Genomic DNA, 16264 nt, shown 5'->3' with positions numbered 1-16264 from the left:
GAGCACGGTGGTGTCTTAATTTTGAAGAAATTGCTAGTCTCTCATGCTTCACTTATATCTTTTTGAGAGTCTTTTAGAACAGCATGGTATTTGCTATTATCATAAAGTTGGTCCTAGAATGGTAGGCATCCAAGTTGGGTATAATAAAAATTATCATAGGAAGTGAATTGGATGCTATGATCAATTTGATACTTGATAATTGTTTTGAGATATGGAGGTAGTGATATTAAAGTCATGCTAGTTGGATGATTATGAATTTAAAGAATTCTTGTGTTGAAGTTAGCAAGTCCCGTAGCATGCACGTATGGTTAAAGTCGTGTAACAAATTTGAAACATGAAGTGTACCTGGTTTGTGCATCCTTATGAGTGGCGGTCGGGGACGAGCGATGGTCTTTTCCTACCAATCTATCCCCCTAGGAGTATGCGTGTAGTACTTGATTTTTGATGACTTCTAAATTTTTGCAATAAGTATATGAGTTCTTTTGACTAATGTTGAGTCCATGGATTATACGCACTTTTACCTTTCCACCTTTGCTAGCCTCTTCGATACCGTGCATTGCCCTTTCTCACCTTGAGAGTTGGTGCAAACTTCGCCGGTGCATCCAAACCCCGTGATACGATATGCTCTATCACACATAAACCTCCCTATATCTTCCTCAAAATAGCCACCATACCTACCTATTATGGCATTTCCATAGCCATTCCGAGATATATTGCCATGCAACTTTCCATCGTTCCGTTCATTTTCATCATAACATACTTTACTTTTGTCATATTGCCATTGCATGATCATGTAGTTGACATCGTATTTGTGGCAAAGCCACCAAGCATTATTTTTCATACATGTCACTCTTGATTCATTGCACCATCCCGGTACACCGCCGGAGGCATTCATATAGAGTCATATCTTGTTCTAGTTTCGAGTTGTAATTCTTATGTTGTAATCAATAGAAGTGTGATGATCATCATTATTAGAACATTGCCTAAAAAGAAAAAAAAGAAGAAAGGCCAAAAAGAAAAAAAAAAGGCCCAAAAGAAAAAAAAGAAAATAAATAAAAAGGGCAATGTTACTATCTCTTTTTCCACACTTGTGCTTCAAAGTAGCACCTTGTTCTTCATGTAGTGAGTCTCATATATTGTGCTTCAAAGTAGCACCATGTTTTTCATATAGTGAGTCTCATAAGTTGTCTTTTTCACACTAGTGGGAATTTTTCATTATAGAACTTGGCTTGTATATTCCTACGATGGGCTTCCTCAAATGCCCTAGGTCTTCATGAACAAGCAAGTTGGATGCACACCCACTAGTTTCTTTTTGTTGAGCATTCATTTATAGCTCTAGTGCATCCATTGCATGGCAATCCCTACTCCTCATGTTGACATCAATTGATGGGCATCTCCATAGCCCGTTGATTTTCCTCGTCAATGTGACTTTCTCCTTTTTGTCTTCTCCACACAATCCCCATCATCATATTCTATTCCACCCATAGTGCTATATCCATGGCTCACGCTCATGTATTGCGTGAACGTTGAAAAAGTTTGAGATTATTTAAGTATGAAACAATTGCTTGGCTTGTCATCGGGGGTATAGAAGTTGGGAAGATCTTTGTGTGACGAAAATGAAGCATAGCCTAACTATATAATTTTGTAGGGATGAACTTTCTTTTGCCAAGCTATTTTGAGAAGACATGATTACTTTGATTAGTATGCTTGAAGTGTTACTATTTCTTTTATCAATATGAACTTTTATTTTGAATGATTTGGATCTGAACATTCATGCCATAATAAAGAAAATTACATTATGAATTATGCTAGGTAGCATTCCACATCAAAAATTCTCTTTTTATCATTTACCTACTCGAGGACGAGCAGGAATTAAGCTTGGGGATGCTTGATACGTCTCCAACGTATCTATGATTTTTTATTGTTCCATGCTATTATATTACCCCTTTTGGATGTTTATGGGCTTTATTTTACATATTTATATCATTTTTGGGACTAACCTACTAACCGGAGGCCCAGCCCATATTGTTGTTTTTTTGCCTATTTCAGTATTTCGAAGAAAAGGAATATCAAACGGAGTCCAAACGGAATGAAACCTTCGGGAGCATGATTTTTGGAACGAACGTGATCCGGAGAGCTTGGAGTGCAAGTCAAGAAGCTTTCAAGGGCCCCACAAGATAGGGGGCCACGCCCCCCCTGTAGGGCGCGCCCCCTGTCTCGTGGGCCCCTCGGGCGGCCACCGACGTACTTCTTCCTCTTATATATACCTACGTACCCCGAAAACACCCAGGAGCACCACAAAACACAATTTCCACCGCCGTAACCTTCTGTATCTGCGAGATCTCATCTTGAAGCCTTCGCCGGCACTCTGCCGGAGGGGGAATCAACCATGGAGGGCTTCTACATCAACATCCTTGCCCCTCCGATGAGTTGTGAGTAGTTTACCACAGACCTACAGGTCCATAGTTATTAGCTAGATGGCTTCTTCTCTCTTTTTGGATCTCAATACAATGTTCTCCCCCTCTCTTGTGGAGATCTATTCGATGTAAACTCTTTTTGCGGTGTGTTTGTCGAGATCCGATGAATTGTGGGTTTATGATCAAGTTTATCTATGAATAATATTTGAATCTTCTCTGAATTCTTTTATGTATGATTGAGTTATCTTTGCAAGTCTCTTCGAATTATCAATTTGGTTTGGCCTACTAGATTGGTTTTTCTTGCCATGGGAGAAGTGCTTAGCTTTGGGTTCAATCTTGCGGTGTCCTTGCCCAGTGACAGAATGGGTTGCAAGGCACGTATTGTATTGTTGCCATCGAGGATAACAAGATAGGGTTTGTATCATATTGCATGTGTTTATCCCTCTACATCATGTCATCTTGCTTAATGCGTTACTCTGTTCTTATGAACTTAATACTTTAGATGCAGGTAGGAGTCGGTCGATGTGTGGAGTAATAGTAGTAGATGCAGGCAGGAGTCGGTCTACTTGTTATGGACATGATGCCGATATACATGATCATGCCTAGATAATCTCATAACTATGAGCTTTTCTATCAATTGCTCGATAATAATTTGTTCATCCACCGTAATACTTATGCTATTTCGAGAGAAGCCTCTAGTGAAACCTATGGACCCCGGGTCTATCTCTTATCATATTTGCTTTCAATCTACTTTTATTTGCATCTTTACTTTTTGCATCTATATTATAAAATACCAAAAATATATCTATCTTATCATACTATCTTTATTAGATCTCACTTTCGCAAGTGGCCGTGAAGGGATTGACAACCCCTTTATTGCGTTGGTTGTGAGTTCTCAGTCTGTTTGTGTAGGTGCGTGGGACTTTTGAGGAGCCTCCTACTGGATTGATATCTTGGTTCTCAAAACTGAGGGAAATACTTATGCTACACTTTGCTGCATCACCCTCTCCTCTTCGAGGAAAACCAACGCAAGCTCAAGACGTAGCACTTGCTCCTGTGCTTACCCCTACATTCCCGATTGTTCGACTAGGGGTAAAGGAAGCACCTTTGCGATTGTTAAGACCGGGTCAGCCGTGTACGTATCTCAGAAGGGTGAAGCCGAAGGCTAGCATTCTTAAGAACATAATTGGTCGGCAAAGAGGAAAACTATAGTAATCTTGGTATTTGTCACGAACGCTTGGGGATTCGGCCCCTACACTAATTATTGGCGTACCTCAGGTATCCAAATACAAAATGTCTGCAATTGGTATGACGAACCTCAAGAAAGGAACCCATTGAGGAACTATTTACTTCAGAAGATGTTTCTTACGTTAAACAGTAATATAACGTAACTCTCCGCACACATTTTTGTCTATTCGCACCTTAAGGCCGGACTGCCTGGTTACCGAAAGTGATTTCCTGTTTACCTTGGGTCACATAGTACAAAACACTCCCCGATCATCGGTCGGGGAGGCAGAAGCCGATGGCCGGTTAAGACAACGTTTTACAGTTTGGATCGAGGCCGTTTTATGTAAAGTACATAGATACATAGAATCAAACGCATAATTCTTTGTCTACATTGTCTATTATGCTATCTAATGCACAATCCTGCTGGGACAATCGAGCTGCGGGCACCACTTGGTCATACACCAAATGAAGGGGTATTTCTTGCCCATCCAGCCCTACTGGCCCGACTCGAGCCATATGCTCTGGCTCGAGTTTCCCGAACCAGGTTTTCACCATAGCCCATGCTTCTCGCGCCCCCTCCGAACAGGATGATATTTTCCATAATTCGAAGCGCCGCCGAGCTCCCTTATAACGATTCGCCAGTTCGGCCATATTGCCCGGCGCCACGTCGGTTGGCCATAATGCCTTCACCATGTTCTTCATAGCCTTTCGAGCTTTCTCATGAACCACGGACAGTTCCTTCAACACGTTCCCACCAAAGGATTGGACCTCCTCTCCGGGCCGGCCAGTCAGGAGACCTAGCATCAAAAGCATGGCATATCCTTCAGATTCAAGCATGGTACAAGTCTATACTTATCCAAAATCATACGAACAAAACTTACTGAATGCCGCTTCTCAAACTTTGGTTTTCTCCGCGAACCTGCGCCAGTTGAGTTTTTATACCCTCTAGTTTTTCGGCCTGCTGCTGGTTCACCGCCTTCAGTTTGTTGGTCTCCTCCTGGCTTCGTTTTAGAACCCGAAGACCGGCCTGATGTTGCGATTCCGCATACCGTTGAGTTTCTTTCGCGGCGTCTAGGTCCTTTTGAACCTGAGCTATGGATTCAGCTGCTACAAAAGTAACAGGTGTTAAACATTGCGTGAGGGCATAATTCATGCAGGCTTCAAAAGCTTTCCCTCACCATGGGTCTCGCTAGTGAACTTCTTCACACCCTCCAATTCGGTTTCTACCTCAGTCAATCGTGTTCGGCTCAGCTCAAGGTCCTCGAACAATTTTTTGTTCTGGTCCTTTAAGGCATGCAGCAAACCGCAAATATTTCTCAGACCCTTAACTTGGTCGTCCCGTCCAAATCAAGGCTGGGGTGCTACCGGGTTAGCATTTATATATTTGGCTTTTAAAACTCATCCCTTACGTGCATTTCGGCTGATATAAGGTTGGCAATTCCCTCGAGACCTATTCGGGCCGCTCCGAGGTATGCGTCGGCCGAATTAAAGGCATTAAATTCTTGGTCGGTAAAAAGGGTTGGCGCAGGGATTCCTTCAGTCCCCGGTGATTCATCACACTTTCAACTTCCAAATTGGTAACCGACACATCCTCAGGATCTTCCACAAGCTAGTGCATTGCGGAATACCCCGCATTAACTCTCGCCTGGTCTGAGGATCTTCGGCCACTCCCGGACACTTCCAACATGTTTTTGGACAGGTGGGGTGGTACCTTCTTCCTATTGGCCCGGATTGAATTTTAGTGGAGCCCTACACAGATAAGGCGAGTAATGAACTAATGGCAATTTTAGGGCATATTACCTTTTTTCCTAAGACGCGATTGACACGGTCGCTTTTCGTTTAGAGGCTCCTTTGTTGGCTGGAATTGACGCCGCCTCCGTTGGTGTTCGGCGTGAGGTGCGGCGGCCCTTGAGGGTAGAAGTTAGCATAGCCGGAGTAGCGCGGGCCGAATGCCTTGTTGGAAAGGAGGCTTTCTTGCTACTTATGGTGGAGGAGGGGAGAAGCCCGAGGTGATCAGTTGTGATAGCCACCTTGGAGCCATCAATGCTTTCCTAAAAGAAAACCCCGTCCTCAATCGTGAAAGCATGGGTCGTCATCACGAGAATAATCCTCCGGTTGAGGAGCAGGGCAACTCATGCCTTCCACTTGGCCTCTCCAGCTCTGTTCGGAAAAATGGTTGACCGATTAGTATCCAGGCGTGATATCCGAGCTATGTACACATGTTTGAACTTACCCATTTGATGGGGTTATAGCTCGCGTAGCCTTTCCAGTTTCTCGGACGGGCGAATTCTTCTTCTTCGCCTTTGAAAAGATCTGCCAATATGGCGGCCATTGCTGCTTGATTGTCTGACCCCTGTCACTTGTAGCGGGATGCGTCACTTGTCCCATTATAGGACCACAGGGGATGCGTCCTTTGTTGAAGGGGTTGAACGCATTGGTTGATCGCGATGGCCATTACGTCAACTATGGTCAATCCACCGTGGGCTAGGGCTAGCACCCTTACCTTTGCGGCTAGGCACTGCACCTCGGGGGACTCTTCTTGGGAGGGGCCTTTGGGCCACCAGTTAAGTCTCTTCTTCAGCGGGGCATCCGAATACCCGGGCAGACCTCTCTGAACCGGTTCGCACAGGGGGACGTCTTCAATATAAAACCACTCCGGAGACCACTCTTCAGAATCTTCCTTTGGAGTACCGACAGGATATCTAGTGTTGGCTACACGACACACTCGGCTCGCCTAATTCAAGAATTGACCCCTCGTGGTTGCGACAGACGAGGCAGAAATTTCCTCCATAGCTCAAAATGGGCCTCACAGTCTAGGAACATCTCACAGAAAGCGACGAAGCCAGAAATATGCAGAATTGATACCGGGGTGAAGTTGTGGAGCTGGAGCCCATAAAACTCTACCAGGCCCCTTAAGAAAGGGTGAATGGGGAATCCTAGGCCTCTTAGAAGGAAGGATACGAAACATACCCTCTCATCCTTATTTGGATTGAGAAAGTTCTCTGCGAAGGCCTCCCATCGGCCGAGGTGAGCCCCACACGAACGGGCATGAGATCTGCGGCCGGAAGATACCCTTGCTGCTGGAGATCGCATAGCTGGAGCCGTGAGATGGAGCAACTGGGCCAATCGCCCGGTAGTTGGCCGTGAGGGTGCGTGGATGAGCCAGGGGCATCGGCCATGTCCCTCGAAGGTTTCTTCTGGATGAGATTGGGTTTCTTGTTTTGAGATGATGGACAGCTCGATGCGCCTCTGGCCTATTTGACGGGTATGCTTCTGGCCCTCGATAGGTGTTTTTGTAAAAAACACGGGACTGCTCGCCTTCTGGCAGACGCATAGAAATCGAGGGTCACTAAGGGCGAAGTTAATGGTGAGGGCCCGCCTCGATATTGGCTTAAAAGTTATTGGTGACCGAACTATTGAAGTCGCCCAAACAAGAAGATGGGGAACTCGCCTCGCAAGCCGAAGACTTTGAGGAACCATGGGGCGATTAGCGGTGGTGAGCTCCGGCGTTGAAGGCTAGTTCGGGGGCTACCAAGAGAGTCCTGGACTAGGGGGTCCTCAGGTGGCTGGCTTATATCTCATGAGCCGGACTATTGGGCCGCATTATGTCCGGTCCAAAGACCTTTCTGCCGTGGTGTGCGCAACAAGACAAGGTAGAAGATCCGTAGTTCCCCTCTATAACCGACTATATGTAAACCCTAGTACCCCTAGTGTCTATATAAACCAGGGGGTTTAGTCCGTAGAGACCTGAAGAACAATCACCGTCGTACTAGTTAGGGTTCAGTTCATCTGATCTCGTGGTAGATCTACTCTATAACCCCCTTATACACAAGCAATATAATCAAGTAGGGTGTAGGGTTTTACCTCTTAGAGAGGGCCGAACCTGGGTAAATATCGTGTCCCATGTCTACTGTTCCCCATCGATCCAAGGTCCACAGTTCGGGACTCCCTACCCGAGATCTGCAGATTTTGACACCGACACCCACAACTTCGAGTCATGTACGGGAGAAGGGTGATAAGGTTTTTGGGGAGCGCTCCGTGTGACTACTCACTTCTTCATCACGGAAGCCACGGACGCCGACGACCACTTCCCAAATGATGACTTCTTCCACGACGTCGACAACCTCTTCGACGACATGGCCGGCGAAGACGTCAATCCAACCCCAATGCTATTGTCATAGCTCAGTACGTTTTCGTGTTCTTTCTGTTTGAGATCCTATCACAGTTTCTTGTTCTAGCTTCTGTTCTAGATTTGTTCTGTTCATATTCACCTCTTCAGATGCTATTTGCATACTCTCTGTCCGATTGTGTGACTTACTTTATCTCTGCTACGATATTCATGTTTTGTCTACTATTTCTGCTAATAAAATCATATGGTAAATTGCTCATATTTCCAACACGACCTACCTAAATGGGTGAATACAGAAGTAGCATTTACATATGGTCGGCTCGATCGTTAGCATTTACATATGGTCGGCTCGATCGTACGATGATGACCAACAACAAAGCATGCAGATAGGATTTAACTTACGCTCGACGATGAATGCCATACTAGAGGCTGGGGCGCGCCCTTAGCGCGCCTCCTGAGCAAACCTGTGCGCGCACAAATCCTGCCGTTAGAGTTTTGAACGTTAATATGCAACCCAGATGAGCGCCAGATGTCAAAAAAGAAAGAATATACTCAATAGAACTGCATCAATAGAATCTTGTTGGATTTACAAAGGATTAAGCTCATTGACAACCATGCACTTAAATTAAAAATCTCTATAGAACATCATTCACAACTTTTCACCAGGGTGAGAGGAGCATTTGAGGCTTTTCTAATCAATGATTATAACTTTCCTACATAACATGCTACGAAAGCCTTAACTTATCTGTGAGAGCTTCAAAAAATGAGAGACTCATGGAAGGCTTAGTTTGGTCTTGCGGTCTGCATCTTTGCCACAAAACTTCTTTTGCTTTATTTACAATAGGAACTGCAAAAGAAAAATATCAAGCACATCATCACCGCTGAAGTGATAACAAAAGAGTAGTCTGAAAACCATTCCAGTGCTGCTCAAGAAGCATACTTTAAGTATTAAACATGCCAAAATTGCTGGAGGTACAGTCATACTAAATACACAAAAATCAATGCTCAGGAAGCACAACAAAACATACAAAAATCTTTGGAGGTACAGCATGAGTTAATTCACAAAAACCAACGCTCAAGAAGCATAACTGAACATACCAAAATCTCTAGAGGTAAGACCTAAATGAATCCACAGAACACCACCAAAGTTCAAGCACACGCCTAGGACTGCTAAGCAAAAATATTTGCAAATGTGAATTTTCATGGAACATGCCAAAAGATAATACCTAGAAGTATTTGGCTGCTCATCATCTTCTTCCATAGGTGTTGAAGTACGATAGCCATATGGGAATGGTGAAAAATATGGTACATTTCTTGCATCCCCACCAATATATTCATCACCTGGTGATCAATAAGTGATACCCGCTTCTTTGTCAGAACGTTATCTTCGGTACCAAGAACATTTCCAGCATTTGAAGGAACAATCTCTTGAAATCTGCAAAAGACGGGAAAATTTGTTAAAGGACATAGCTTAAGAGCACAGTTCTCAAATTCAATTTCAACATTATGAAGATCTTAGTCCATAGTGAAAATTAGACATGCAAAAAACAATTACTTCATCTGCAGCAAGACACAATGCGTAACCTTTGATAACAAAACTACAGGTTTTATCATTATATATCTGATTCACCTCATGAATACCTGCATTTAGTCATACAGAGGACAAATTAATCAACACATGCGGACAAATTAATCAACACATGGGGTATGCTGGTAACGGAGAGTAATAAACATGGTGACTACGCATGTGTCGATCAACCATCCCGAGTCTCCTGACATGCATGTTAAAGATTATTGTTACCATCTTGTATCCATAAGATGGAATAAAGCTTATTCAGTTTGAATTCTGAGTTCATTCGCAAAAAAAAAGTTTGAATTCTGATTTCTATTTTTTTATCATGCAAACTACCACTACATACACCAAAGAGCTTTTTTGCATACAAGATGCATGCAAGAACACAAGCATACATTCTATGTGTAAGTAGGTTGCACGCCATTTCCATGTGTCACTCTTTGTGCTTCACCAGTCCCTGCCATTCAAAAGCGGCAATTCAATAAGGCTTTGCAATCACTAATTTGAAATCTACAAGGTGACAAAATTGTTCACGTATTTGCACAACAACCAGAGAGTACAATAAAAGTAGAAGTTCTTTCCCTGGAATCAAAAAGTTTGATCTCTTGTAGGTCCTTAATGGAGATGAATTTTCTTGAAGGGCATCCCACTGGTCACTTGGCATTCTTAGCCACTATGTATGCATCGTACTGCCCCTCATATCCCGGACTTGACTCATGTCGTATGAAGGTGACTCTGAACACAGACCATAAGAAACAAGGCTTGCAAACAAAAAGCATGAAAAGCAAAGTTTGAATCTGGAGTTCAAATCCATAAGCCTTCTAGCCATAAAGTGTCAACTGCTACTGCTATCCGACCACTACTATTCAAACCATGGACACTATACCATACAAAAAGTTGCTCCCAGCCAAACCTACCGTTACTCCAATATCAAGTTTCTTCACTCACAAAAAGTCAACCCTGCTGCACAACAATCTGACTAAAAGCCCACGTCAACAGAAGAACATCAAATTGCAGACTTCAGCATGCTGCCGTGGCAATTCTGGGATTGTTGCTGCTGCTACTGACGAAGGGACACCACTCCCAGATGAAGTATCAGCAAACTCCTCAAGTTTTATGAACGAACACGAATATGACATTTCTGCATCTTCTCTCAACTCTGAAGTAAAATAGAACGAAGATGCATCAATAGTGGAATTCACCGCTCATAGGAGGCATTAGTTCTCTTCTATATCACTAGTTCATACCATTGGAAGTAGCTTAGCTCTCACCCTCTGTTATACGACAACCTATCCATGTTCATAAGAAGACAAGGCTCCTCTCTGTCTACTCTGCACGTATGTGTACGCATTATCTGACTACACGGTGTTCATGGATGACGGATCATTAATTAGCACTAAAGAGAAGACACTTCGAAATACAACTCGACATAATTATTGTACCACTCGCACCTAGACTTCCCATCTTCCAAGATTGTGATGGAACAAGCTTCTTCTTCGTGAGCATAAGAGTCTTGCGTCTCGGAAAACAACAATAGAGAAGGCACTGCTATCAGTTAACAACTTTTAAACAAGAGTGAAATATGACAGTTAAAGAATGAAGAGCTGCCAACTTACACATTTTAAGCAAATCACTTAACAAGGTACTTTGATAGCACACAAATCTTTCAATTTCTCAATTCTTAAAACCAATATTGCATTTTCAGGAGCAAAATTTGGTTCTTCCAATACGCAGAAGAGAAATAGGAGACCACGGCATAGATTTGGATAAATAGATCACATGATACTGATGAGGTAGGTAAAATTCATGAGGAACCAATGCCCAACACCAAGTTCAGGTTAAACAAACACCCTTAAATGTGATCTAAACACTCTTATATCTGAGTTAGAATTTTGGAGGTGCAACAGAAACCTGAATTGAGAGGAAAACAATTCTTGCCTTATCAATTTTGTCTTGCTCCTCCTCCCTCACGTACTCAAATCCAAGATCCTCCACTCCAACTACAAGTAATCACCATTCAGATATGAGAAGTGCAGACCAACGTATATGGGAGAGAAAGAGTAGATCATGGGAGAAAGAAAGAGATGTACCTACATGCTGTCACCGACCAGAGACAGAGACGAGGACGGACTGGGACGGCTTGGCGGACTCAATGGCGTAGGCGGCCCGGATGGCCTGCTGCGGGCAGCCACGTGCGTCGGGGCATGACTCCAGGCCGACGACCTCGGTGACGCGCGAGAGCGGGCAGGAGGTGTCAAGGATGAGCACCAGGGGCGCCGGAGCCGCGCCGGCGTCCATGACGGCGCCGTGCGCTTGCCACAGTGGCGGCTAGGGTTAACCACGGGCGCACAAGGAGGAGGCGAGCGTCGAATCGAGTTGGTGGGGAAGATAGGCCGGATCGAGAAGAACACGAGGGAGTGCTGGGCGGGGCCGGAGACCACCGGCAACGACCGGAATCGGCCGGCGGCCGAGAGAGGATCGAGAGAGAGAGAGCGCGCTCGAGAGAGACGGGAGCGTGCCTGCGAGGCGATTTATTTTCCCTCTTTCCTTGCATAGTAAAAGCGCACAGTAAAATCACAGAAAAGTGGACAGGTGGAGTACGCGAGCTAGCGCCATTTACGCGACTGTTAATGTGTTTAATTTAGGTAATACACGTGAGCAGAAAACCCAACATGATTTTTCCTTGGTTTTCTTTGTACACTTGCATGGAAGATTTTTTTGGCACTACTATCACAAATGCTCATAAATACGTACATATGCTCACCCCTGTAAACGCACATACACCTTATCCGATGAGCACCTCGAAGATATTAAGCAGGCACAACATTTTGAGATTGACGAAGTCGCCATAGGCACCTCGTAGTCGACGAAAACGTCTCATCCACTGAACAAACATCGTCGGAAAGTCTGAAATAAATCAAGTAAAACATGAGCACTAGTGCCGAGTCTAGGACTTGAACTCTAGTGGGCTGGGGCTACCACTATCCTCCTAACCATCCAACGACAAGTTGGTTCTCCACTTGTATGCAACACTGCTACAGATTGGGGCTAAGATGACAGTATCGCAGACCATGTGACCGAACTATGTGCTATACGGGGGCATCACAAACCGTAAGAAAATAAACCCATGTGCCAGAAAACGAAACGTGTGTCACGGCCCATCCATCGGGCATGATCTTGTTAAGAAGACCGTATGCGATAATGGGCACACCCCAAAATATCATGTTGGGTGTGCATATGTCGTCGTAACGCGTACTGTTTGTATGTTGGCAATGTGTGCATCCGTTGCCAAATGCTTAACAAAAACAAAAGACAAAGACAAAATGTTTGCGACGGTTTTAACCATCACACAACATGCTTGTTATGAATATTTGTGTGCGAAGATTTGAAATGCACACACACGAATTTTAGAGGAGGCTCGTGTGTGATAGCTCGTGACAACACACATGCTTCTACGCTAGGTCGTGCTTTCTTCTTTCCTAAGTCTTTCATCAATGGTGTTATCCGAACACACCACCATTTCCCACCGGTCCTCCACCGGTCTTCCGCCACCAGCATGAGTGGTGATAAATAAAAGCCTATGCAGCGACGCACCATAGCGCGTAAGCAGAGCTAACGCAGTCTATACCATTCCAAGCATACCACCGCAACAAAGCACCGCCTCTGTCATTAATCTCCGGCCGGAGCGGGCGGGGGAGCAAGAAACGGTGCAGGCGCCACAGCCCTTTGAGGTCGATGGCGTCCTCAGAAACGAGAGAGATGATGTCATGCTACGTGTAATCGCTAGGATGGAGCAGACACTTCGCGCAGAAGCGCGGAGAGGCGGGGGCACGCATGACAGCAAGAGCGGCGGTGCACCGCGGAGCAAGAGTGTGGTGCGCCGCAATGCAAGAGTGGATCCAACGCAATGGTTTTTACTTGGTCTTATTTAGTATTATTCATTTTCATTATTTATTGTCATTTCTTTTTTTACATTCTGAAACTTCTCTTAATTTTACGAACATTTTGTAAATTGATGATGCTTTTCAAATTATCAAACATTTCCAAAATTTCATTTTTCTATCAAATTCATGAACATTTTTCTGAATTTCTGAACTTACAAAAAAACCTTGATCATTTTTCTAACATGCGACAATATTTTTTAAAATTTGTGAATCTTCTTTTAGAATTTATGAATATTTTCAATCGTGATTTTCTAAAACAGTTGGTGAAACTTCTTTTAGAATATGCAAATAATTTTGAAATTCATGAAATAATTTCAAATTCCTGAACATCTTTTGAATTTTGAGATTTTTCTAGATTCATAAGTTTTCTGAACTTCTTTTATACAGTTCTTGAAGCTATGGATGTTTTCAAGTCTATAAAAAGCTGGTTTCGTTTTATTCGTTGGACGCTAATGATCAGCACCGAAAGCGCCGAATGGGGGGCGTACCTATGTCTCGCTTTACGCGAGCGTAGGGTAGCCTCGCCTGAGGGAGCACGAGACGGGCTGGGCCAGCTCACGGGAGGCCTCAACCTCGCCTTTTTCTGTTTCTTTTTTATTGTTTTATTTCTTATTTGTTATTTACTTTGTTTATACTTTAAAATAAGTATGTATATAGATAAATGTTTCTCTTATATATGAAAAATATATAACAAAAATAAAATGTGTCTGAAAATATTTGATCATGTATTTTTTTAAATGTTACTAAGCCTTTGAAAAATATTTAATATTTTTTTTATAAAATGTTAAGCGAGTATAAAAAAATGTTTTCCTGATGAATACAAAAAATGTAGAACATGTATTAAAAAATTGAACCTGAAAACAATATTTTTTAAAAATCTGCATAATATATGAGAGAAATGTTAATTATATATTTAAAAAATATGTTAACCGTGTATTAAAAAATGTTCCTGGTATATGCCAGAAATGTACAATGTTTATGAAAAAAGTAGTCATCAAACACAAATATTTGAAAATGTTAATCACCTATTTAAAAAATGTTAAACATAAAAATATCGATTCTGTATAAGAAACTTTAGTCATGTATTTTTCATAAACATGTGTTAAAAATATTGTTGATATATACCAAAAATGTACTCCCTCCGTCCGAAAATACTTGTTATCAAAATTGATGAAAAGGGATGTATCTAGAACTAAAATACATCTAGATACATCCCCTTTTTATTCTTTTTGATGACAAGTATTTTCGGACGGAGGGAATACAGTGTGTATGAAAAAATAGTCATCAAACATAATTTTTCCAATGTTAATCATGTATTTGAAAAATGATAAAGATGCATATAAAAAGTTCCTGTTGTATACAAGTATGCATAACATGTACAAACGTGTATGAAAAATGTGTATATGTGTTGAAGAAAAAAAATGGAGATAAACATTGAAAACCGAGGAAATGGAAGAAAGAAACACCTCAGAAACAAAGAAAAAACCCCGAGAAAACCATGAAAACTCGTAAGTAAACGAAGAGAAACCAAGAAAAACAAAAAGTTTGAATACAAACAAAGAAAACTCACGAAAACTAATCTATACCAATATAAAAGGACCTAAAGGGGCAGATCCAATTAATCTCGGCCATCAAATCATGTCAATCCAATGACCTAGACTGCTTCAATGTCGAGCGCTCAACACGTTTAGCGTGCAGTTAATTTCATGCCAAATGTAGTGCTAATCACATAATAACATGCACATAATATTCTACATAATATCCGCATGCACTTAATATACTTCCAAATTAACGTGCATTGCACGTACACATTGACTAGTAATGATAAAAGAACCAAAGAAAAAATATAGAAAATAAAAAGAAAGGGAAAAACCAAAGAAGGAAACAAAAGAAAACTAAAGAGAAAGAGCAAACAAAAAATCCGTAGAAAAAACACGGCAGAAAGAAAAACTGAGGAAGAAACAAAAAAAACCGAAAAAGAAAAGAAAAAAGGAAACAAGAAAACCGGTGAAGAAATAAAAAAACCCAGAAGAAGATACAAAACAAAACAAAACAAAACAAAGAAAGCCGACCCAAAAGTGAAAACTAGAGAAGAAATCCACACAGTAAAAAAAACAGGAGAAAACCACGAACAAAACCCAGCAAACAAAAACCTAGCAAATGAATAGAAAACACACGTAAATGGCCCGGCCAGTAGTTACAGCGCGGGGACAAAGTTTCAGGCAAGATAGAAGAAGCACTCGCAGTAAGCGAGATATAAGGCCAACTACAACGCAACAACTCAAACAGACGCCAGCTTTGTCCCTTTTTTATCCGTTTGTTTAACTAGACAGACACAAGCATCTGTTTTTACCTACTGGCCTGTAGATGCGCCCAACGCAGATGGACGCATTTCACAAACTTAAAGTAAAAATATATTACGTTGCCTCCAAAAGTCCCGGCAGTCACCCCGTACATTAAACTTAAACTTAAACGCTAGATCTAGTAGTGGCCGTCGCCGCAGTCCGCGATGAGGTCGACGAAGGGCAGTGGCTGTCACACGTGGTTGGGCGGTGCCTGTGGCTACTACTACACCACCGGCCGAAGCGGTGGTGACGACGACCACGTATCTGCACCCACCCGTATAGCCGGGACGGACACTAATTCCGACATGCAGAGCACCGTCGATGTCCACGTCCAAGATTGCCCCATCAATACTGGGTCCCAGGGTACGCCCCCGTGGCTCCAACGACCCCGTCCTCTAGATCTGGGACAACTACATCGCCTGCGACCGATAAGGCGAGCTGCATCGCTAGGACGTCCCAGTGGCCGATCTCATAGTCGAGCTTGGACTACTCGAGCACCTTCTTAAGGAACTCGTCCTCCTCTTCGTCGTGGTCGTCCGATGGTGACTGTGGCGGGGACGGCCATGGCCTACGCGTGTGCACCCGTGTACGCCCACATGTATGAGCTGGGGTGGGTAGCATGCACATAG

At 43.0% G+C, this 16264-nt stretch overlaps 1 protein-coding gene across 23 annotated transcripts; it reads right to left on the bottom strand.

Moving 5' to 3' along the window:
• Positions 1-3858: 3858 nt before the first annotated feature.
• Positions 3859-11905, bottom strand: LOC123044404 (uncharacterized). Of its 23 annotated transcripts, XR_006420075.1 has the most exons (10): positions 11437-11904; positions 10798-11346; positions 10594-10704; positions 10264-10505; positions 9742-9803; positions 9329-9414; positions 9000-9208; positions 8176-8620; positions 4526-4748; positions 3859-4441 (listed from the first exon to the last, which is right to left on the bottom strand). XR_006420075.1 is itself a non-coding variant. In XM_044467135.1 (7 exons), exons 2-6 carry the CDS (start codon positions 9774-9776, stop codon positions 4737-4739), a joined length of 444 nt encoding a protein of 147 aa, XP_044323070.1. In that variant the 5' UTR covers positions 9777-9803; positions 10798-10891; the 3' UTR covers positions 3859-4441; positions 4526-4736. The 23 variants fall into 23 exon arrangements, 1 of the variants encoding a protein (XP_044323070.1); XR_006420073.1 differs by lacking the exon at positions 9329-9414 and having other exon boundaries at positions 7509-8254; positions 8515-8620; positions 9742-10505; positions 11437-11905; XR_006420076.1 differs by lacking the exon at positions 9329-9414 and having other exon boundaries at positions 7509-8237; positions 8515-8620; positions 9742-10505; positions 11437-11905.
• Between the last annotated feature and the right edge of the window lie 4359 nt (positions 11906-16264).

The sequence above is a fragment of the Triticum aestivum genome, chromosome 2B (genome assembly GCF_018294505.1).
Source record: "Triticum aestivum cultivar Chinese Spring chromosome 2B, IWGSC CS RefSeq v2.1, whole genome shotgun sequence".
NCBI lineage: Eukaryota > Viridiplantae > Streptophyta > Magnoliopsida > Poales > Poaceae > Triticum > Triticum aestivum.
Note: the sequence above shows the minus strand (reverse complement) of the source record. Positions and strands in the feature narration are given on the sequence as shown.